Consider the following 24,620-nt stretch of genomic DNA (forward strand, 5'->3'; position numbering starts at 1 on the left):
GAAAATTACATGGACCTGACGGTTATGTTAGGCCCCTACTCCTCGCATTAAGTCGCTGTAGTCACCCCATTTTGTGTCATTTCTTCTAGGCGTGACCTACTCCAGCCAGGGTAATACTACATAGTGCACCTAAGACCAGGGACGTGCAGTCAGGGGAGGCAGTACCTCCCCTGTCATTAATGATTAATATACCGTATTTTTCGGACCATAAGACGCACCTGACCATAAGACGCACCTAGTTTTTAGAGGAGGAAAACAGGAAAAAAAATATTCTGAACCAAATAGTGTAATATACAGTATTAGGAACTTTAAAAAAAATCCCCATTCATTATAAATTGAAGCAGCATCATGGCTCTTCACTTACTACCACTACTGTATGGTAGTATATGGGTACCTTAAGAAAGAGGTGAGGGGGGTGGGGGGGAGTCACTTTATTGTGGCAAATGTGTAAAGATGGTTCCCCGCATCCAGCCTGAAGCACACTACTCTGAGGACTCGGAGGAGGTGAGGGGAGGGAGCAGGGGAGCCACGTGATGCTGCCTCTCGGATGACGGCGAGGCAGCAGTACTTTGGAGGAGGCGAGGGGAGGGAGCGGAGGAGCCACGTGATGCCGCCTCTCAGATGACGGCGAGGCGGCAGCAGCAGCAGTACCGTACTTTGGAGGAGGCGAGGGGAGGGAGCGGGGGAACCACGTGATGCCGCCTCAGATGACGGCTAAGCAGCAGCAGCAGCAGACCCGCCGCTTCCCGCACTCGTAACTGCTGCCTCTCCCACACAGTGCGCTCCCACCCAGCACATTGAGAGCGCATTGAGAGCTCTCCATAAGGTTACCTATATGTTTTTTGTTACTCTGACCATGTTACTCGGACCATAAGACGCATATTCGGACCATAAGACGCATGTACTTTTCCCCCCATATTTTTTTGGAGAAAAAGTGCGTCTTATGGTCCGAAAAATACGGTAATACAAAGAAGATACTTATGACACAGAATATGTGTCATAAGTATCTTCTTTGTATTATATTAATCATTTTGGAGCATATATATCTGTTTAAACTTCATTTCTGACATTGTCTGCGGCACCGAGAGCGGTGCCTCTCGCTCACCATTGTAAAGTCCGGAAGCAGGGGACAGGCGGGGGGCGGGGCCAGGGATAGTGCTGAAAAAGCCCATTAAGAAATGCAATAAAAGCGGCACCTACACAAGTGCCTCAGAGCAGCAGGGACGTGCTTTCAGCCATATGAAAGCACGCCCCTGTTACTGTGATTGGGCGCTGGGCAGTGTGCAGCAGCTTCAACACTGACAGTGACTGCATCCGGCTGTCACTGTCAGTGCTGTATACAGGCGGGAGGGAGAGACGGTGTCAGCTGCAGTGTGTGCCCGTGAGTGCATGTAAGTGTTTAGTTACTACAGTACACTACACTCTCACTCACACACACACACACACTGTCATAGTTTACTCTCCAACTCCTTATAGTACTGATGTCCAGGTCTTTCATAAACTTAATAGCGCCGCACCCACAGCACTAAGTTATATAATGTTAATGTTCTCCCTCTACCCAAACCCCTCCCCCCCCGCCCGCCCCTCTCCCCCGTTCCACACAATAAAGGGTACTTTAATGTATTTATAAAAAAATCCACAATACACAGATTGTGAAGTATTAGTGCCTGCTCATCATGTTTGATGAGCAGACACACTGTGCTGTGTGAGACCCGGCATGGAGGGCGGATAGCGGGCGGAGGCGGCTGCGGGACTGTCAGTGTAGCGGCGGCTGGAGTTATGCGGCAACGGGCCTTAAGCGGCGGTGGCGGCGGGACCTGGGCGGCGGTGGTGGCGGCGGGACCTGGGCGGTGGCGGGCGGCGGTAGGCCTGGATCATGGATCCAGTCCCTGTCAGCCATGACTTTGAAGTTGGAAAGCATTTTCCAGTTTCAAAAATGGCGTAGCAGAGCCATTTTTGAAATCCAAGATGGCCGCCGCGAGGCAATCATGGCTCGCCACGTCATCGCCCCGCCCCCTCGAGGCTGGCTTATATAAGCCAGCACGAGGCGTTGCAGTCAGTTCGTCGGCCGGGGAGGAGCAGGGAAGAGCTCCTGAAGACTGAAGAGAAATTAAGTCCTGGTGGGCGGTGGCCATGCAAAAGAGCTTAAAGGCTACCGCCCACTAGGTGAACACATCAGAACAGAAGCCCTGGGGAGAGGCAGCAGCTTACAGTCTGCTGCTCCCCAGGTGAAGACGCTGGAAGCCCTGGTGGGCGCCAGTCCGCCAGGCGAAGACGTCGGAAGCCCTGGTGGGTTGGCGGCCGCGCAAAAGAGCTATATGGCCGCCAGCGCGCCAGGCGAAGACGCCGGAAGCCCTGGTGGGTTGGCGGCCGCACAAAAGAGCGATATGGCCACCAGGCGAAGACGCCGGAAGCCCTGGTGGGCGCCAGCTCACCAGGCGAAGACGCCGAAAGCACTGGTGGGTTGGCGGCCGCGCAAAAGAGCTATATGGCCGCCGGCCCGCCAGGCGAAGACGCCGGAAGCCCTGGTGGGTTCGCGGCCGAGCAAAATAGCTATATGGCCGCCAGCCCGCCAGGCGAAGACGCCGGAAGCCCTGGTGGGTTGGCGGCCGTGCAAAAGAGCTATATGGCCGCCAGCCCGCCAGGCGAAGACGCCGGAAGCCCTGGTGGGTTGGCGGCCGCGCAAAAGAGCTATATGGCCGCCAGCCCGCCAGGCGAAGACGCTGGAAGCCCTGGTGGGCGCCAGCTCGCCAGGCGAAGACGCCGGAATCCCTGGTGGGTTGGCGGCCGAGCAAAATAGCTATATGGCCGCCAGCCCGTCAGGCGAAGACGCCGGAAGCCCTGGTGGGTTGGCGGCCGTGCAAAAGAGCTATATGGCCGCCAAGCGAAGACGCCGGAAGCCCTGGTAGGCGCCAGCTCGCCAGGCGAAGACGCCGGAATTCCTGGTGGGTTGGCGGCCGCGCAAAAGAGCTATATGGCCGCCAGCCCACCAGGTGAAGACATCAGAAGCCCTGGTGGGTTGGCGGCCGTGCAAAAGCGCTTATGGCCGCCAGCCCGCCAGGCGAAGACAGCGGAAGCCCCGGTGGATGCAGGCCTGCCAGGCGAAGACGCCGGAAGCCCTGGGAAGGCGGCAGCCATGCAAAAGATCTTTAAGGCCGCCGCCCCCAGGTGAAGACCCTGTCTAATAAAACTTTTGTTTGAAACAGTGTGGTGTTTTATTTTAATATTTTCTTTACAGGTGGACTATAGGTGCCAGCGGGCCCTTTATGCCTGGGCATGCTGGCACTTGTGGTTCTCCAAGTGCCAGCATGCTGGGGCAGGCTTGCTGGGACCTGTAGGCCACCTGTAAAGAACAATATTAACATACAATGAACCCCGCACCCACTGCCACCAGGGGTGCGGGGCATATCACTGGGCTATCAGACCAGTGCTGGTTGTTGCTCGGGAGGGGGGACCCCATTTTAATTTCTTGGTGTCCCCACATTCCGAGGAATTCCAGCCCTGGACTGACTGGCTTGGGGGGGGGGGGGGGTGATTAATGTTGTGGCAGGGGGACTCCACACTGAGTGTCTCCCCTGCTATGGCATTATCCCCCCTGGCTGGTTCTGCCGGGTGCTGGTTTTAGTGATGTGTGGGGGACTACACCTTTTCTTTTCTCTTTTTTACCAGGGGGGGGGGAGGTGTCAGGTGCCAGTGCCTCCCCAGCTGCTGACCTCACCGCACGTCACTGCCTAAGACAGCATCCTCTTCTGGTACCTTTCGTCTGTAAAATATGTAAATCATGGAATTTATTACCCAAAATGACTCCAACCCTGCATTTTTCCTACTCTAGGTTTTCCTTTTCTATTTCTATGTGGTTTTTCTACTTGCTGTAATACTAAATCTTTTGTACCATGTGCTGTTTTTTATGTCTGTAAAGTGACCAGGGGAGAAAGGGCCTAATTTCAGACCTAATTGCTCCTCTGCGTTTGTGCAGAAGCCTGGGATCAGATAGCCGCCGTCCATAGAGAGTGAAAAGCCGCCCCGTGCAAGTATGCGAATGTATGCGTACGCCATGTGAAAACTTCGCCAGACAGTGGACATCTGCAAATCCGTTCGCAACTCACTCACCATCAAATGATTTTTCCAGTCTGTGCATAGCCCAGGACTTACTCCTACAGTGCGATACAAACAGGCTGATCGGGGCCGGTGCTGACGTCACACACCCGCCCTGAAAATGATTGGGAACACCTGCATTTTTCCTGACACACCAGAAGACATCAATTACCACCCCCAAATGTCTGCTTCCTGTCAATCAGCCTGCGTTCGCCTAGCGATATAAATAAAATGCAGGATTTTTCGCAGTTTGGCTTCGCACCTGCGCATTACAATCCGTACGCTTGCGTTCACGCAACAACGATCAGGTCTGAATTAGGCCCAAAGAGCGCTATATAAATAAAATTATTATTATTATTATTAATAATCAGTAACTCATAATATGTATCTCTCACTTAGAATTTGTACAAACAAAATACTTTTTGTATAAACATAAATCCAGCTTCACACTACCTGATTTTTATTTCTTTTCTTCATACAGCATTTAGTATCACTAGAGTAATACTTTTTAGAATTTTCTCCTATTTTTTGAGGTAATCTGGTGACTTATCTTAGCGTTTAACACATTTTAAGTCTTGAATGTATGGTTCAAAATACTGGGAAAAAAGAGCATACCCACAGGTGTAATTCAATTTGCACATAACTCCAGGCATTACAATGCATATATCAGGGCTTGACAAATCGCAGGTTGCCATGCCCCTAGATTTTGCTGCCTGGCTACCAGATTATGCAGAGAGGTAGGAAGCAGATCCTCGCCAGCCTCTGCAACCCCAGCGGAGATTGGTGAGCGTGCCTGTATTGCAGTGCCCATTTCAAGCACAGAAGTGTGTGTGCTGAGTGTCCGTCCCAGCCTGCGCCTTCTGTTGTGCCTGTTCGTCCCAACCTGCGCTGACTGTTGTGCCTGTCTGTCCCAATTTGCGCTGAGTGTTGTGCCTGTCGGGCCAACCTGCTCCGACTGTTGTGATTGTCCATCCCAACCTGCGCCGACTGTTGTGCCTGTCTGTCCCAACTTGCACTAACTGTTGTGCCTGTCCGCTTAACCTGCGCTGACTGTTTTGCCTGTCCGCCCAACCTGCGCTGACTGTTTTGCCTGTCCATCCTAACCTGCGCTGACTGTTGTGCCTGTCTGTCCCAACCTATGCTGTCTGCTATCTCCAAACTCTGGCTGCATAGAGCTCTCATATCAGAGGGTCTATGCATGGCCAGGGATTACAGCTTTGGAGGGGGTAGTGATGTGGCCACAGGGCAGGGGGATGCTTGCCCAGGGATGGCAACGTTGGGGTGGCAGCATACCAAGCTTTGATAAATCTCTTAAATACTCTGCTTTACTGTACCTGTGACTCTGATGAATGAAGTTGGAGGAGTGTATATGCAATCAATCAGAAGTGGCTATTTAGTGCTGCTGGTGTCACTATAGGCATTATTACATATTATTACATATCTCCAGGTGTAAGGGACTGTGGATCTAACATATACTCATTCTTTATATAGATGCACTCTGTTACTTATACACACAAAGATTGATGATCAATGAGGCTCTTAGAGGTACATTTACTAATCAGTGATAAGAGAAGAGAAGTGAGCCAGTGGATAAGTTGCCCATGGCAACCAATCAGCACTCAAGTAACATCTATAATTTTCAGACTATAAAATGATTCAGAGCTGCTGATTGGTTGGTGGGGAAATTTCTCCACTGGCTTACTTCTCCACTCGTTTCACTGCTTAGTAAATGTTCCCCTTAATGTACTGTAAAGGAAGGTGAGGTATACACTTGTCTACTGCTACTCTCCAGGATACTCCCAAATTTTGGAAACTTCTGCCAGGAGAGTAGGGCATGCTTGCGGCAACTAGCGTCGGCATTGCCCCACCCTGCTGTGTCATGACATTGTGCCCTGGCATTCTGTGGCTCTGAACAAAATGCGCAATTTTGCTGGATGGATAAACCATGTGTGACAACAGCCATGCACATGATGTATATTTTCTACATAGCACATGATTATGGGAACACAACCGCATTTTCTTTGGATGAGTTAAAATGAGTAACATTGTACATTTCATGTTGGGTGTCTCAGGAGGAATTCTAGGAGTGGGAGTGCTGCAGGAAGCCAAATCTGGAAGTTTTTAGATTTTCTACATTCCTAATCACAAATTTGCATGGAAACTGGTTAATTAATGACCAGCTATTAAAGTGAATTCATTGAGCCGTATGCTACAGGCCCCTTGGAGTGACAGGACAGGGTGCATGGTTTGATGCTGGCATTTTTTGCCACATTCTTCTAAAGAGATCTGGATTCCCGGAACATAAAATTAATTCACCGTTTTGTTACACCAAGTGATCAAAACCGATGTTAACAGCCATGTTTAGTGTGGGCATGGCATGTCATTAATTAAGTAGCAAAAGTAAAAAGTCAGCATTAACCTCTAGTCCTGAATACAGATTCTAGTCATTTCTAGTATCCAAGTCAAAAAAGCATGGATTATTCCAATACTACAGAGATCCCAATGTATTTTCTACAGGCATCCCAATTACAGTAGCTTTTGTATTCTGCCTCAAGAAAACGATTATAGTCCCTCTCTACCCATTGGGGTAAATTTAAGTGGCAGGTTTGTAAAACCAGCGGGGTTTCTATCTTTTCCTGGTAGTTTTGCATCCTGCCAATTTACTGTGTGCGAAACCTCTACCAAACCCCGTTTAGATTGCAAATCAACGTCCTGATTTTTTGTTACACTGTAAGGGGGATATTCAGTTGTTTGAAAAGTCAGGAAAAAACAGACACCCAACTATCTAATAGACAGGAAAAAAACAGACACCAAACCGACTTTTCAAACAGTTGAATTCCCCAGTAACAATGTAAACCACTATATCTGAGCTGGGATGTTATAGGAGCCGAGTATATGAGAGTTTGTAAAATTTCCAATTTTGCCACAAAAGTTGGACATTTTGCAAACCTGGCCAATATAATACTGTCCGAGCACATGCAAAGTCGGATGTTTTCTACACTTAAAGAGATCACCCAGTATAAAGTCAGATCCAGATGTTTTGCCCATGTTAAACATACTACTCGGCCGATATAATAGAGTCCGAATTTGAAAATCTCACACAAAACAGCCCTATGAACTTAGTCGGACATAAATAGAGCTGGTTTTTTTTTGGAAGAGCTGTATTTGACAGTGTTGAAAATCAATTACAAGTACACAATTACAGCACATTTACAACAAATACTTATTATTATTTCCAACCTCAAAATAAACAAAAATACTTTGAACTCTCAAAATAGTCTGTGTACTATAGATGTCATTTTTGCTCATTTGCAAATTTTTCCACTGGAAAATGCGTCTTATATGCAAAACAATGCTAATAGGATGCACAAGCAGATTTTGCTGATTAAAATGAGATGCAGTATGCCTATATTCTATGTGTAATAGCAACTGAATCTGCATACAAAATGTTATGCTACAGTATATTCCAGCAAAACACTGACATCATTTGGTATGCCGATACAGTCGCTATTACACACAGAATCTAGCCATGCCGCATATCATTAACTCAGCATAAGATGCTTGTGCATTCTAGAAGACTGGGGTTTATTTAGGGTGTGTGTTGCTTTAATCATGGGACTTTTGGGTGATGTTCTATTACTGTTGACTGTTAAAATAACAGAAGCTTTCCGATTTATATGCTAAGATTGGGCAGAGGGGGAGATTACTATGGGAGGTGATTTTAATTGTGTGCAATCTCATGGCCTGGAAAGATTAACGTCCACTAATAGCCAAGGTAATACAGTGCCCTCCTCGCTGTCCTTATTGACTGACTCACTACAGCTTTGCGACCCATGACGATGTCAAGAGCCCACTTCTCGTGAATTCACATTCTATTCCCACTCTCATAATTCCTCGTCACGTTTCGATTTTTGGTTGGTTGCGGATAATCTTTTGCAACGGGTTGTACGGTCTCACATAGAACCCATAACTTTGTCTGACCACGTTCTTGTGTGGTTTACTTTGGAGTTAGCCTCTCCAGTATTACGATCTTGTAATTGGAGATTTCCTTCCTATTTGTAGAAGTCTACTGACTTCCGTACCCACGTTGAAAGAGCATTTTTGAACTATGTTGACGATACTTCAACCCATGTCGATGATATGACCTTGTTTTGGGCTGCCTCCAAGTCGGTGGTGCGTGGTCAGTTATTGGAATATGTGTACCAGAGGCACTGGACATTGGCCTCACAGCTGACTGAACTTAGTCATAGTCTGACAAAGGCATATGATGCCCTTCTACTGCAGCACTCTCCTGACAATCGCTTGGCTTACAATATTGCCAAACAATTATACGACACATTATGCACTGAAAGAGCTAGGATTTCTTATGATTTGCAGCAGAATACTTTTTTTGGATGGCAATAAATCTGGTAGACTACTAGCAAATTTAATTAAAGCTTTCTCAAATCCTTCCCGTATTCTCCAACTGCGGACTGACACTCCTGCCGCAACCACAGATACCCTTACCATCTCTGAGACCTTTTTGAGTTATAATTCGTCTTTATATGCGTCACCTCCTGACGACCCAGCCTTGGGAATACAATTCCTTAGGAAGGCGGGCATGCCCATACGGACTGAAGAGGAAAGGGAGTCTTTAATAGAACCTGTCACAGAATTAGAACTTCTTACCCTGATAAACTCATTAAAGAAGGGCAAATCTCCTGGTCTGGTTGGGTTCGGGCAGAAAATCATCAATTATTCGCTCCCCATCTCGTTCTGCACTTAATAACTTTGATAACCCTTTTTAATTCATTGTTACTAGCCAACTATCTGCCTTCAGGTTTTAATGAGGCCAAGATAGTTGTTTTCTCCAAACTTAAGAAGGACACCCAGTTAGTACAATCATACCAGCCTATATCGCTACTGAACCATGGCTTGAAGCGGTTTACTAAATTACTTGCCGGACATCTTCAATGTGTTTTACAACGTGTCCTTCACCAGGATATCTCTACATGCTCTCCAGTGCTGATTACCATCGGATATTTCTACATGTTCTCCAGTGTCGATTACCATATGATATCTCTACGTGTTCTCCAGTGCCGATTACCCATCGGATATCTCTATGTGTTCTCCAGTGTCGATTGCCATCGGATATCCCTACGTGTTCTCAAGTACCAAGTGTCATCAGTTATCTCCAGCATCAAATAACATTGATTACTTATTCAGCGTTCTCAAGTACCGAGTGACATTGGTTATCTCCAGCATCGATTAATTCTTAAGTGTTCTCAAGCACAGAGTGCCATCAGTTATTCCCAGTATTGAATAACATTGATTACTTCTTCAGTGTTCTGAAGTTTAATTTACCATCTGTTATCCCTAGTATCTATTCCTTCTAGTTCCTCTACTAACTACCTGGTACCTGTCCAGAGGGCCACGACCAGTTTGCAGGGTGCCGCGAAGCTCATATCCCCATAGGAGGGGGTCACTGGTGAAAACCACCGGCGAGTTAGATCCCGCGGCTCTGGTCAGGTCTCGCCAACATCCAGTGTTAGTTACTATATGAGGAAGTCCTACATTTGTCCACCTCGTCTGCTGTTGCCTTTCCAACAAGTAACCCCCTTACACAGCTCGCCAGCTGAGACCACCAGAGACCAGGTCATGACAGGTCTCTTTCCAGTGGCTTCTGTATCCAATCCAAATGCTCCCTTTTGTCATATCTAAACGAGATGCTCACACTCTCAACAAAGCGCTTAATAAATTTACATGGGCAAATAAATGCCCTTGCATTTCTCTGTTCAAGTTGCAACAACCTCTACTGCTAGGTGTAGTTAATTTGCCTCGTGCTGAAAATTATGCTATAGTTGCTAATTGCAGGTATGCTTTGGATTGGGGGTATAGATAATTTTGTAAATTTGTAATTGGAATGATCGTTTTCCCAGAATATTGACTTGGTGTCTGTTACTGGTGTCTCTACTAGTTTTCTGGTAGCTGCGGTGCATTCGAATCCCCTCTATACATACACCATGTTTAGCCTGGTGGTTGCTTAGGAAACAACAGGGACTGCCCACACTGTGTTTTTGTTTCAGCCCTTACTCACTAAACCAGATTTTCAGGGTGGTGAGACTAAAGTAATAGTTCACAGCTAGCATCTTAGTGGTCTTAGGTTGCTCTATTCATTTTTAGATGATGATTGCTCTATGATACTTACCCTGTTGCAGCTTAAGACACAATATCCGTCTATACATTTCCCTTTTTTTGCTTATTTTCAGGTACAGTTATATATTGCGTGTTCTCTCTAATTTGGAGTTAACAGATTCTGCCTTCCCTTTGGATAGTTTGGTGCATTTACGCCCTGGTTCCCCTTGACCTACATTCCTTATATATTCACATACTAGGCAGAAATAAGATTTGTCCAAAATCACGACTGGCCTTGCTAAGTGGCGAAATGACTTTGTAGGGATAGATCCAGTGTCAGACTGGAGCATGAAGGGCCCACTGGGGGTATGCAGTGGTAGGGGCCCATGATTAGAGGTGTGGCCAGCCTCCAAAGGGGGTGTGGCCAGCCACCACAGAGGTTTGGCTAACCATTATAGAGTACCTGGTCTGGACTCCTTGATAATTTATGTAGTTATTAATGCTAGTGCATGCATGATAATGTGCCAGATTAATGACAGTAATGTACTGTAGAGAATACATCATAATCCTGTGCAGTATAAGGTAAAATATGTATAATATATAATTCAAGTGCACAGTCTAGAACCTGATCCCTAGAGAAGGAGGGCTCCCCAGACCGTGGGGCCTACCGGTGGTTTCCCCTGTACCCCTGTGGGCCAGTCCGAGCCTATATAGATCTCCAGACGGTGATTAGGTGGTGTACTACATTCAATAAAAAACTAGTTTCCTCATCATACTCAGAGATGCATTATAAAATATTGCACAGAGCTTATTATACTCCCAGACTTAGGTATCTCACAGGGGCTTCAGATAATTTGCTATGTTTCAAATGTTCTACCACAGACGCAGACATTATTCATTGTGGACTTGTTCAATAATACAGACATTTTGGAATGATGTTCAAACTTATATAACTAATGATTTGGGTATACCTTTTACGATTACAATGTCCTGGGCGTTTTGGAATCATAGACTCCTCGGGACCACGCTGTGTCTAGGCGTATCAAACTACTATTGGCCCGTGTTGCAGCGGCCTCAAAAAAGACCATCCTGTCCCAATGGATCCATAAGGATTGTGTACCTCTTGCACTTATGCTGCCTCGTTTGTCTTTTTTATACCAAATGGATTGGGTAGAATGTTTACTAGATGTTGAGGCTAGGTCCCATTTTTTTTTTGCTATTTGGCTCCCATACTTGATTACATTGCCGACTTCCATTAAGGATTATGTACGTAAGGCAGTCAGGCTTACCACGTGGTACAACATGTCCCCTTTCCAATAGGACCGACCCCCCCTTCCCTTTCTAGGTCACACTATGGTATACCCAATTTAGGAGTTACTGTGGCTCCTAACATGCCTTTGATGTTATTGATGTCTTTTTATATTATACTGTTTCCACTCTTCTCATCGTTACTTATCTTGCAGGATTGTGATACTTTTGTATATTGTATTGTGTATACTTTTACACTGTGGCCCTCATTCCAAGTTGTTCGCTCGCTAGCTGCTTTTAGCAGCATTGCACACGCTAGGCCGCGGCCCTCTGGGAGTGTATCTTAGCTTAGCAGAATTGCGAACGAAAGATTAGCAGAACTGCTAATAAATAATTCTTTGCAGTTTCTGAGTAGCTCCAGACCTTCTCACAGATTGCGATCAGCTCAGTCCGTTTAGTTCCTGGTTTGACGTCACAAACACGCCCTGCGTTCGGCCAGCCACTCCCCCATTTCTCCAGACACTCCCGCGTTTTTCCCTGACACGCCCGCATTTTTTAGCACACTCTCGGAAAATGCTCAGTTACCACCCAGAAACGCCCCTTTCCTGTCAATCATTCACCGATCAGCAGTGCGACTGAAAAGCGCCGCACGAACAACAGCAAAACTGCTAAGTTTTTAGTTAAATAACTAAGCACATGCGCCCTGCGTGCCTTGCGCATGCGCAATTAGCAACAAATCGCAGCATAGCAAAAATCGGCAACGAGCGAACAACTCGGAATGAGGGCCTGTGTGCGCTATTCTACTTAATAAAAACAATTTAAAAAAAAAAGCCAAGACACTTTCCAGTTGGTCTGAAAAAATTGGACGTCTCCTGGTCTAAAAAAAGCCATCAAAAGTCAGATCCCATTTGCATTGTGACCACAAAATAAACACGCCATTACATTGGCTGAGTTTCAGTAAAAAGTCGCACATTATAATGTCTGACTTTGTGCATCTTTTTTCCCTGAACGCTAAACTCAGCTCCCATTACATCCCGGCCCGGGAGTGCAATTGCTGTATATGTGATGAATTAAGTAAGAGGTCGAATTAATACCCCTCGCACATTAACCCTGAAAAGTGTCATTGTTTATAGCAGTGATAAGCAATGACAATTAATATTTGCCGTATTGCTGTCAGCCTCCGGGAGGGTGTTGTACACTGATTGGTGACTCCTCCTACAGAAGCACCAGCCTTGTGCTGGTCAGCTTGGGACTAGTTATCTCTACAGGAATGTATGCTTTTGGTCTCACTAGGGGAAACCAGTCCATGTTTCTAGTACTGTTGCTGATTAGGAGCTTTTCAGTAAATGCTGCCTCTTATGAGTCGTTGCTGCGGCTCACTCTTGGTTGTATTTTTGGCTGTCTCCTAGCAACTAGGATGCTGGCTGCTACGTGTACCAGCACAACTGTTTGGAATGCCTCGTTACCTGACTCCAGCCTGATGACTCCTGTGATTGGTCTCTCTCCCTTTCATTAGGGATTCTGCCTAATTCTTGTTGCCGGTGATATTCTTTAGTTCCTGCACTTAGTGAGCTCGTCACATGGTCGCTGTACCCTGTACAGTTTCCAGTATCTATTCCTGAGTCCTGGTTCCCTGCTTCTGTGTACCTGCATTCCTGTATCCTGCCTCAGTCCTGCATCGTGCCCTATTGGATCCTGCCCTGTACCTGCCATCCTGTGTCTATACCTGCTCCATATCATTATCTTGCCGTGGCCCTCCAGTTACTCTTGTGTCTGGTCCAGTTCCAAGTCCAGGCTCCTGCCAATTCTGTGTGATTATATCCTGCTAGCTCTGGTTCTGAGTACCAGGGCTGTACCTAGGTGTGTGCTGAGTGTGCCTGGAACATAGCGCACTTGCGGTGTGAGAACATCGTGCGCTGTGTGCTCTCGATTGGTCGCCCTGGCAGTGATTGACGCAGAGCTATACGGAGGTAGCGCTGGTGATGGAGAGACCTGTGGTGTCCGCTGCTGTGGATGAGAGGCAGGACTTCAGCATTGGCGATGGCAATAGGGAGGACTACATGCACTGTCTGTGAGTAACAAACACACACTGTATCTAAGGGGCTCTACCTGGCGCAATGTGTCCATGGGGCTCTACCTGGCGTAACGTGTCTAAGAGGCTCTACCAGGCGCAATGTGTATAAGGGGCTCTACCTAGCGCAGTGTGTATAAGTGGCGCTACTGTTTGATGTAATGCAAATAACTAACACTACTATGGTGTCATTTGAATTTTGTGGCCATTCCCCTTCCCCATGAAGCCACACCCCTAAATTTTTGGCACACGCCTTTGGTGCACACTGTCCCTATTTTCAGTATGGGGGGGGGGGGGCACCAATTCACTTTCTGACACAGGGCACCAAAATGTGTAGTTATGGCTCTGTGGAGTACATCCATTTCAGCCGTGCCTGTAGTCACAAGTCTGCAGCAACTACAGTATCTCAGAAACATCTGATCCTGTATTCCAGCCACAGTCTAGCCACTGCTTTGCTGTGTTCACCTGCAACAAACATCCAATCCCTTCAGATATTTCCTGTAACCAGTGTCACAAAAGAAGAGGTTGGAAGCAGGTATTTAGTCGTGGGGTAGATCCTAAGGATGTACTGGATGTCTCTGGAGACACGCCACAAGCTGGAGCCAGGTTCCATTCGGGATCCCGCAGCCTTACCCCTGGGAGGCAACACTGGTAGCCAGAGGCGGATTGGCCATAGGGTTCACAGGGAAGATCCCCGGTGGGCCGACGCACCCGTGGAGCCTGTTTTGTTTGAGGACGTGGTCCTTTTTATAGACATAATGAATATTACTTTGCCACTTAGCCTGTGATTGCAGATGATCTAGTGTATGCTCTGTCTGCCTGCTTGGCTGACATATAAGATTGAGTGAATAGTGATTGGGATACGGTTGGTGTAATAAGCAAGAAAATATCTTTCTAAAGAATTATATAGTTTCCTAAATTCTGAAGATGTATCATATAATGTGCTCATAATATTTAATTTTATTTCTTTTTAACTTCCCCCTTGATGCTGGACATGCCCACTATCTGGAAAGTCTTGGGGGGAGGGTGCTGCTGCCATGGCCCATGGCTAGACCTTACACCTCTGGTGCTGCCCATGTGGGGCCACTAGTACAAATTTTTCCAGGGCCACTTTTTGTTCCCAATCCGCCCCTGCTGGTAGCACTGCCCACTCTATACTATACCTGTTTTGACAATTTCTTTGTGTAGTTGGATAGTTATTAATCCTTTACATAGTCTGCCCACATTCACACTTACTAATATTAGCAATTGAAACAAAGGTTATAAAATAGGTAAATGGTTTGTACAAAGCAACACTACTGATATATTAATATTGATTCTAACTGTATATGGTTATATGTATATCGTATTATTATAGCACAAACTAGCAATAGTGGTTACAACCCACATCCAATATATTTGTGGTCCTCATCCTCACTGAGAAGCTGTACAGATTCTGGGAGTGTTCTTTTGGAGGGGATGCAAGCAAAGCACACAATGAAATCGTCCTGCAGGCAGCGTACACACAAGGGAAATACATAACACAAGGGAAATACATATAGGTTGGAGTAGGGCACAAGTCTACTCTCTCAATTCCACTGACCAGTCTCAGAGAAATGTGGAATTGTCCCTGGGCACTGATTGCAGAAAAGGCATACCAGAGATAGCTGACTGCCCATGGGTGCTTTGTGGAGGATGGGTACCAACCAAATGACTTGGGCACAGCATATTTACAAGGTGGTTCCTAAATGTAACCATGTATCAGTCTGCAGTATAAAACATGCACTGTTTTAATGGATTAATAGAAATAAAGGAGAAAGCAGTGAGTGTGTGTGTGTGTGTGTATGAATATATATATATATATATATATATATATATATATATATATATATATATATATAGATGAGATATCCTTCCCCACCTGTGGCTCAGGTGTTAGCAGCGAAGGAAATGAGGCGGCACTCCGTGGACTTGTGCAAAAAAAGTTATTTGTATTTAAAACATAGTGACATCAAAATTACATCGTGTCAAACAAAATGTAATTTTGATGTCACTATGTTTTAAATACAAATAACTTTTTTTGCACAAGTCCACGGAGTGCCGCCTCATTTCCTTCGCTGCTAACACCTGAGCCACAGGTGGGGAAGGATATCTCCTCTGCATTATCATTAGGAGGGCACCCTGGCATTGATTTATTCATTGTTTTCTGAGTGCCGGATGTTTTTCGTTATATATATATATATATACTAGATTATATATATATAATCTAGTAAGGAGAGGATGAAGAGAATAAGTGAAGGATGAAATGTCAGAGTGAGACACTGGGGTTAGTATGTAAGGAATGGCCATTTTAAGAGATAAGGGAGCTCATGTGCAGTGGGGAGCCCACTATACCTGTGCCAGCATTATGTTTCAAGGGTGCCTGCAAAGTGCCATCTATCCAGTGATATTTTTGGAAAGATAGTACATGTGCAGCAGAGTAAAGATTCTGGCACAGTACCAGAGTCTTTGGTGTCTGCTAAGCTGGCTCCATATATCACCAGAAAGAAGGCACAATTAGAGTAAGTAGTGGCCCGTGTGCCCCGCACACCCTGCATTAATTAAAGATTCACCATTGGTAAGACAGAACAAGAAAACATATAGGGGAAGATTTACTATAGTGTGGTTTAGTATGCAGCTTGCAGCCGCCACACATGGAATTACTTAGTTGCCGTTAGCGCCGGTAGGGTAAGCTTGACGGCACTGTGACAGCCAAATCCAGGGAATCTCTAACAATCGCATGCCACTGGGATCAGTTTAGGGTGACTTGCTTGGCATCATCAATATGGAAGTGCAATGGGTGAAGGTCTTTGGCAACCTGCTTTAGCCATGTTTCTTTGAAGCATCACGTGCTATTTTCTATCCGTTCGGGCGTGTGTTATTTAGGCACTGGTATTCTTTTAGGCTATATTCTGCAGATTTGTCCGAACCACTTTAAACGTTGTCTTTTAATATAGGATTCAATTGTGTGTTAGTTGTGTCATAGTTTTCGGATGTTTTCATTTCTCCAGCGCTCTGTTAGTTTTACTTGTAGTATGTTTTGTAAGCACCTCAATTGGAAATGTTCCAGGCTTGTTAGGTCTAAAGTGCTGGAATCACTATGGATTGTGGATTGAAAAACTCAAACCCCACGTGATGTGTTTGCCTGTGCAAAGCCGTAAACTACATTCAGTACATGTAGTGCCTAACAGGGCTAGGTAATACCATACCTCCCTACTGTCCCAATTTTTCATGGTCTGTCCTGCTGTCCCACCAATGGGTCGGTGTTCCACGGTGGGGGCGCAGTTAGGAGATCACCCCTGTCACTCGCTGCTCTGAGCAGAGCAGCGGTGAATAGATGCTGTGCGCATGCACCAGCAGAGAAGAACAGGCAGGGCTGCCAAGAGAAATCTTAGGCCCCGGTACAACAACTTCCCAGGCCCCCCAGGAGTGGGTGTGGCCGCAGCATATATACATATAGGTAAATATATATATCTATATAGAGCTATATAGAAATATATATACACACGTACTTATATAAATAAATGCCTCATTGCTTTCTTTTCTGAGTGCCAGAGCAGGGTGATTTTGTGTAAATAACACTGCCGTCCAGCAGTGTGAAACTGAGGGCACCGGGGCTAATATACTATATGACACATGCAGGGGTGAGTGCCGGAATTCATCCTGACATATATATATATATATATATATATATATATATATATATATATAAAAAATACTAACACTAATGGTGATGTATGGATGCATGTATTATAGAGAATTTATATATAATTTATAAGACACAGTGCTGTGACTGTCACTCACCGTCACAGTTCTCAATTCAAAGTGTCGCAGCCTAACAGGCTAGCTCCCGACGAGGTGACAGCCCTGCTGCTGATTCTTACAACTCATATGAGCTGCACCACTTCTTAAACCCATGGGCCACACCCAGCCAGCTGCACGCCTGCCAAACCCAGTCCCTGCCCCTCTCCTGGAGCTTGCTTATTCTGAAAAGGCCATATCAACTAGCGAGATCCTACCAGTGGTGAAGCTGTTGAAAGTGGCTGTAAGGGATGTCCACAACAAGGGATAAACAGCCAGGTGACACACACATACATCCCCCCTCCCGGCAATCCCACCCACCGCTCGCATGCCCGCCTACTGATTTAAAATAATGGGGGGGGGGGGGATTATCCCACCAACAAAATGACTATTGGTGTGCTCTGGCCAGGGCCCCCTGGCATGCCTGGGCCAGGGTAATCTGTACCCCCTCCCCCCCTCTCTCGACACTACTGGGGACAGGGGGCATGGTTAGCAGCTCACTGAGCACTGTCCATGCCCCCATAGTGACGAAAACGGGGGTGCGGTTAGCAATCGCGCCGCTTGCCGTAAGGCCATGACCCTTGGTCAGAGGTCATGCCCCCTAATATTGGTGCGTGAAGATGTCCCTCTTTAAGGGACAAAGAAGTTGGGAGGTATGTAATACTGTTAAAATATGGAGCATGCTCTTGTGGCACTACAAGTGCCAGCATGCACTGACAGCATGAGTTGCCTTCCATGCTGTCACTTGGCACAAGAGTTGCACAGAAATTGACACCCACGTCATAGTGAAATGGGCAATTATCCCCAAATCATGATACTGTTGCCCCACCCCTTCTGCATTATGTCAGGGGGTTGAGCAGTGTCGGAATGAGACAGGAAGGGCCCACCAGGGAACACAGTGGTAGGGGTCCAAGCTTAAGGGGTATGGCCAGCCACAACAGAGGGACATGGCCAATCACTAGAAAGGACATGCAGAGGCAGACCCCTCTATAAAGGAGGGGACAGGGGTGTGTCAGGACCTCCCACTTTAATTGGCTCGAGGGATAATCTTGGTATTGTTTCTATAGAAAAAAAAAAACATCGAAGTTCCTGCTTCACCAAGTTACTGACCCCGAGATGAGGTGAGGGGCAGTGGGGCCAGATGGGAATTTCCCCTGTACACCTGTGGTCAGTCCACCCTTGGGTGTGAGACCCTAATGACATAACTCTTGATCAGCCACCCGCACTGGCCCCACCATCTCCTCTCTAGGCAAGCATGACTTGATATGTACTGAAAAAGAAAAGACAAAGATCATTATTCAGTTTATAATGCACTAATGAAACCTCACCTTCAGTAAGCGGGTCACGCTTGCTGACTTTCTGACTGCTGCCTCTGGGAGGGGACAATCAGGTAGGAGGTGTGGGGGGCGAGATGCAGCCTAGTAGGGAGGTGTTGGGGCATGCTTCAATATACAAAACCGCAGTTTACACCATTGCAAAGCTAGAAGCTGAGCCACGATTAGGCGATTTAGTACATAAATTAACCTGGATTTTGGAGAGTTGTGTACTTTTCAGGGCATCTGGGGAAGTCATCTGAGATTTGGGAGTCTCCTGGACATTTCAGGAGAAGTAGTTAAGTATGATGCAAGTTGATTTTTCATTCAGTTTACAAAGAATTTATGTATATGATGACAACTAAAGAGGTAGGGAACAATTGTTTGAGCTAGTTTTTAAATATTTGGAAAAGAGGTGGTTACAGGAGGACAGGGTCTCTCTGTATTTTACCTTACTGACCTCGCTGAAATTGAAGATCTGTTTAGCTCAAGGACCCACAGAGGACACAAAGTCGCCCCCTTGTGGTGGGAAGTAAAGAGATTTTGAAGTGTAGAGAACTTTGCAGAGAAATAGGTTATTTATTGTAAGAGTGGTGAAGCTGTGGAATGCAGTCCCACAAGAACTAGTAGACAAACTATACATAGATTAAAAAAAATGAATTAGCCATTTTCTTTTAAAACTAAACATTGTATTGTGTGTTTTGATGCCAGTAGCGCTGAATGGTCATTCAGCGCTACTGGCATCAAAACACACAATCCAATGTTAATACAGAGAGAGTAGTTCAAGGGCCTGATCCCGAGTCGCATGCAATGTCGATATTTGCACAAATGGTCAAAGGACCTGATTCATGTTTGTAAGTAAAGCAAATTATCTAGATGTAACGTTTGCGAGATTTAGATGTGGGTGGGTTATATTTTTTCTGTGCAGGGTAAATACTGGCTTCCTTTGCATGTAGCCCACAAACGTTAGCTTTATTTTACACTACAATTCAGTTTGAACACAAACCACCCAAATCTAACTCTCTCTGCACATGTTACATCTGCCCCATCTGCACTTTAACATAGTTTTGCCCAGTTTCTTGATAATTTGTTTTACTTGCAAACATGAATCAGTCCTATTGTTTTTTAACGGGTGCGTGCATCTAAACAGCCGCTAAACAGTCACCTGGCACATTTGATCCCCCGCGGTGTGTGTACACAGAGGTGCAGTTGCGATTGAGACGAATGGTCTCAGACATGTATTTCAAATATGTTGTCCGTTCCTGGGAGGTGATTGAGAGGTGGCTATTCAGACACACGGAGATGTACCTGTCTTATGTGCGTATCAGGTGTGTTGCAGCAGTGATTGCAAACTGAGACGCTAAATTGCTCACATTGAAGGCCACACCTCTGGAGAAGCCACTGGTCTTAATGGAGACTTCAGTCAACATGGACTTCACTTTATTGGGTTATTTTGCCTCCCTTTGACTTAACTAGTTTTATATTTGTTTAGGATAAAAGATTATGGGGTCTATTTATAAAGCAGAGAAAAGTTCTGTTTTGCGTTTAACAGGGCTTTTCACTGCCTCTTGCTGTTCATGGAGAAGGTTACCATGGAGAAGTCCCTGACTTCCCCAGCAGCACCTCTGCTCCGTGCCTGAATCGCATCACCATACTTCAGTATGGTGAGTGCGATTCCTGAAGGAACAGAAAGCTCAGCTTTCCGCTTCTCCATGGAGTTCAGGTTCGCCATCTCAGGATGGCGCAACCTGAACTTCGGTGCAGAGACAGCAAGGAAACTCAATGCTTCCCTGTTCTCTGTCCGGCACCCGTACTGGCTCCGCCCCCCTGATCTCCAAGCAGCCCCTGCGGCCTCGTGGGTGACGTGCCGGCTGACTCCAACTGCACAGAGGGGGGGACCGCCGGAGAAGACAGTGTCGCTGGAGCCTGGAATACGGCATTGCTTCACCGGAATGGTGGTTATACATGAATTGCTACTTATCTAAGCTATACATTGAATCAAACTGATGCGGTGTATAGTGATAAGTAGCAGTTTTCATGATGTACTTGAATAGACCCCTGAATTCAATAGAAAAAAAAATGACCAGATGAGAAATTATTGTGGAACAAAACATATATGTGTAATTAGAATTAACAGCTGTCTGACACTGCAGGAGCAAATTACTCAATAGAAACATTGTCAAAAAGAAAAATTTATTTCCATATATGACACCACAAGAGGTGCTTAGTCCTTTATCATCCTGATTGAAATCTATCAAATTGCTGATGGACATAACCCCACATTTGATTACGATTACCTATTTTGTGTCTCCTATAATTGTAGCGCTGCAAGGATAGAGTGAATGCTCTGGCTATCTCTGTGATGAACATGTGGCCAGGCGTGAGGCTGCGGGTCACAGAAGGCTGGGATGAAGATGGCCACCACTCCCATGATTCTCTGCACTATGAAGGACGTGCACTTGACATCACAACTTCAGACCGAGACAGGAACAAGTATGGCATGCTGGCTCGCCTGGCAGTGGAAGCTGGTTTTGACTGGGTGTACTATGAATCGAAAGCACACATCCATGTCTCTGTGAAAGCAGGTACCATTTCAGGAGGTATACTGCACTTTCTGCCAGCAAGGGGGCTGTGCGTGTTAATGGTGCATGTGTTGGCATTACAGATGTCTTTTTCTAATTCCTAGAATCCACTACGTAATTGTACAAGACAGCAATAACAGTACAGTATCACTGCTGTGCATCCATGTTATGTAACCCATACTGTATAGCATAGTATTTTATTCTAACTTGTCACAGACTAGGGGGCAACTTCAAGATCTTGCTGATTACTAACTTACTGCCTAAATATACAACAATGAGAGCAGTTTATGGAACTAGATCCTGTCAACTTTTAAGTGAGTCATGAATTTAATTTTCATGGCTGTGTTCTCACACATCTCTAACAATGTCACACTTACCAACCATTGTGTTTTTATATTGCCCTGACCATTGTGTTGACACATCCCTTATCATTGTGTTCTTACATATCTTACATGGGATCTCACCGTTGTGTTCTTAAATTACTTCATATTTTGCAGTTCATTTTATTTTATTATTTTTAATTTATATAATTTCTTTTTACACTACTCTTTTGCCTCCTCTATCATCAGTCTTTTCTTACCATCCTATGTTACACATACTTTTCAGCATCCAGCTTTAATTAATTTCTTATTTTTCCAATTTTCTTTTTTCCTTCTTCCACTTATCCATACAATATTCACACACATTGGGGGTAATTCCAAGTTGATCGCAGCAGGAATTTTTTTTAGCAGTTGGGCAAAACCATGTGCACTGCAGGGGAGGCAGATATAACATGTGCAGAAAGAATTAGATTTGGGTGGGTTATTTTATTTCTGTGCAGGGTAAATACTGGCTGTTTTATTTTTACACTGCAAATTAGATTGCAGATTGAACACACCCCACCCAAATCTAACTCTCTCTGCACATGTTATATCTGCCTCCACTGCAGTGCACATGGTTTTGCCCAACTGCTAAAAAAAATTCCTGCTGCGATCAACTTGGAATTACCCCCATTGTTCTTTTGCCATCTCATACTTATACACATCTCAGCTTATCATTCTCAATATGTGTCCCGTCTTTTTTTTTTCACATTAACTTCTTACCGTAATGCTGTAACTCTTATTATTCCCATGTTGCTTTCACAATTCTCAACCTTCTCCCATTTTGTATTGTATTGTTTCTAGATGTTTGTCTTTCTTTTACTCTATGTTCTTACACGTCCATTTCACCATTTAGGCCCAGCGTGTATGATCTCACGTTTACCTATGTTCTCTTTCAGATAACTCCTTAGCTGTCCGTTCTGGTGGCTGCTTTCCTGGCACTGCCATGGTGACCCTGGTTGGTGGTCAAAAGAAGCTTCTTTCTGAGGTTCAGGTCTCTGATAAGATCCTCACCATGGACGATGCAGGACAATTGACATCAACAGAAGTCTTGCTGTTTTTGCACAAAGACCTGGATAAAAGGGCCACCTTAGTCGTAATTGAGGCTGAGGGACATCCCTATAGGCTTCGTCTCACACCACACCACTTACTCTATGTAACCAAAGACCCTCTGACAGGCTTCATGCCAATTTATGCTCATCGTGCCCAGGTGGGGGACTTTGTTCTAATTTATGTCAATGGCACTCAGCTGCTGCCATCTAAAGTGGTGAAGGTGTTCATGCAGGAAGAGACAGGGGTCTATGCTCCATTGACTGTTCATGGTACCCTATTGGTAGATGGCGTTCTGACATCCTGCTATGCAACTATTGAATGGCATGACTTAGCACATAAGTCGTTTGCTCCTTTGAGACTACTTCACAGTATATTTTCCATAATTCCAGAATTTATAGGGGGTGATGGGATTCACTGGTACTGCCATTTCCTCTATCTGCTGGCAAAAAAAGTTCTTAGTTGGGAAATGCCTTGAAGTGCAATCTTTTTGGGTTGGTCTATTTGAAAATGCTGCTGAAGTGTGGTCTAATAGACCTACAGCGTGACTTGTATCCCAAGTTTCCTGTCAACTGCGGAAACTCAACAGAATTACAGCTCCATGCCTCCGATGGACCTCAACTCCCAAAGTGCCTATGTAATAAAAGCTGATTAATTATGATCACGTTGATCAGATGGACCATGAATATTAAATGTTTCATGCAATTAATTGCTTAAGAAAGTAGCTGCTAACTTAGTTGTATGAATTGCAGTCTACCGAAATGCCCTATTTTGTCAGAAGATCAGTGGTCATGCAATATGAAAATAAGATTAAGAAAAGGATGGTTGAAAATTAGATGTTTTATCAGTGGATTGGATTATAATGTGTAATCTTGCAGTTACAGCCTTAAAATAATAATAATAATATGTCATACTGTTTATAGCTTCCTTAAGATAAACCTATCTCATGTTAGGTAATGTGTTGCAGGCCTCTTAGAAACCCCAGGACCAAATGGAGAGGTGCTGTAGTAAGTCTTGGTCAGTACATGGAAGATATTGATATTAATATCTTGTGCAGCTTGTAGATGTTGCTATATATTATGTATTGTGCATCAGTGAGTAAAAACTATCCCTTAGATATGGAGATGAATTGATATCTATACACATTGACTCCTTTTTCCCCCATCTCTTTTCACTGGACGCACATGACTACTTTTTTTTTTTTTTTTAGTTTTTCATCCTGACAGATATGCATTCAAACACCGACATAAATGCATTGTGCTACAAAACTAAACGCGTTGTGCCACAAACATAGGAGGTGACAAAGGTCGTTGTGCACTGGTTATTTATTACTGCATAGTTCTGTGACTAACGAAGAAATAATGTACACACAACTGCAGCACTCACCAATACATTCACCCTAAAATGGATGATAGTCCTCAGTATTTGAGAAGGCAGATTAGAACAGTTGGTTCTCTAAGAGATCTTTCCTTCGCATGTAGAACACAAGCAGGCCTGATTATTCCTTAAAGGCACCTGGAAGATAAGTACCTCTTTTCCCAATATAAATGGAAATGATAAGAGGCAAGAATACATATAAAAAAACAGCATGTCATCAAATCACACAGCGGATATATCACCAAGGGAATCCTTAAAGCCACATAGATCGATAGTGTGGAATACTGTCAGGCTTTCCGGATGCCTAAACAGTATGCAGGATCAAACCTCAGACAGATGGTCAAAGTCCGTGTGGATCAGAGTCAATGCAGGTTAAAAACGGGAACCACGCTTAACGCGTATCGGACGCAAAGTCCTTCATCAGAAGCGTCCATATTTTTTTATATGTATTCTTGCCTCTTATCATTTCCATTCATATTGGGAAAAGAGGTACTTATCTTCCAGGTGCCTTTAAGGAATAATCAGGCCTGCTTGTGTTCTACATGCGAAGGAAAGATCTCTTAGAGAACCAACTCTTCTAATCTGCCTTCTC

General features: G+C 45.1%; 1 protein-coding gene across 2 annotated transcripts in view; it reads left to right on the forward strand.

The window, feature by feature from the left end:
• Nucleotides 1-24,054, forward strand: part of DHH (desert hedgehog signaling molecule) — a 128,230-nt gene extending 104,176 nt beyond the window's left edge. The window contains exons 2-3 of one of the 2 annotated variants that reach the window (XM_063952692.1): nucleotides 20,984-21,260; nucleotides 22,501-24,054. In XM_063952692.1, coding sequence (XP_063808762.1) covers nucleotides 20,984-21,260; nucleotides 22,501-23,129 — 906 coding nt within the window. In that variant the 3' untranslated portion in view covers nucleotides 23,130-24,054. The remainder of the gene's footprint in view (nucleotides 1-20,983; nucleotides 21,261-22,500) is intronic. The other variant, XM_063952693.1, reaches the window with a different exon arrangement.
• The last annotated feature ends 566 nt before the right edge of the window (nucleotides 24,055-24,620 follow it).

Source organism: Pseudophryne corroboree, chromosome 2 (assembly GCF_028390025.1).
Source record: "Pseudophryne corroboree isolate aPseCor3 chromosome 2, aPseCor3.hap2, whole genome shotgun sequence".
Taxonomy (NCBI): domain Eukaryota; kingdom Metazoa; phylum Chordata; class Amphibia; order Anura; family Myobatrachidae; genus Pseudophryne; species Pseudophryne corroboree.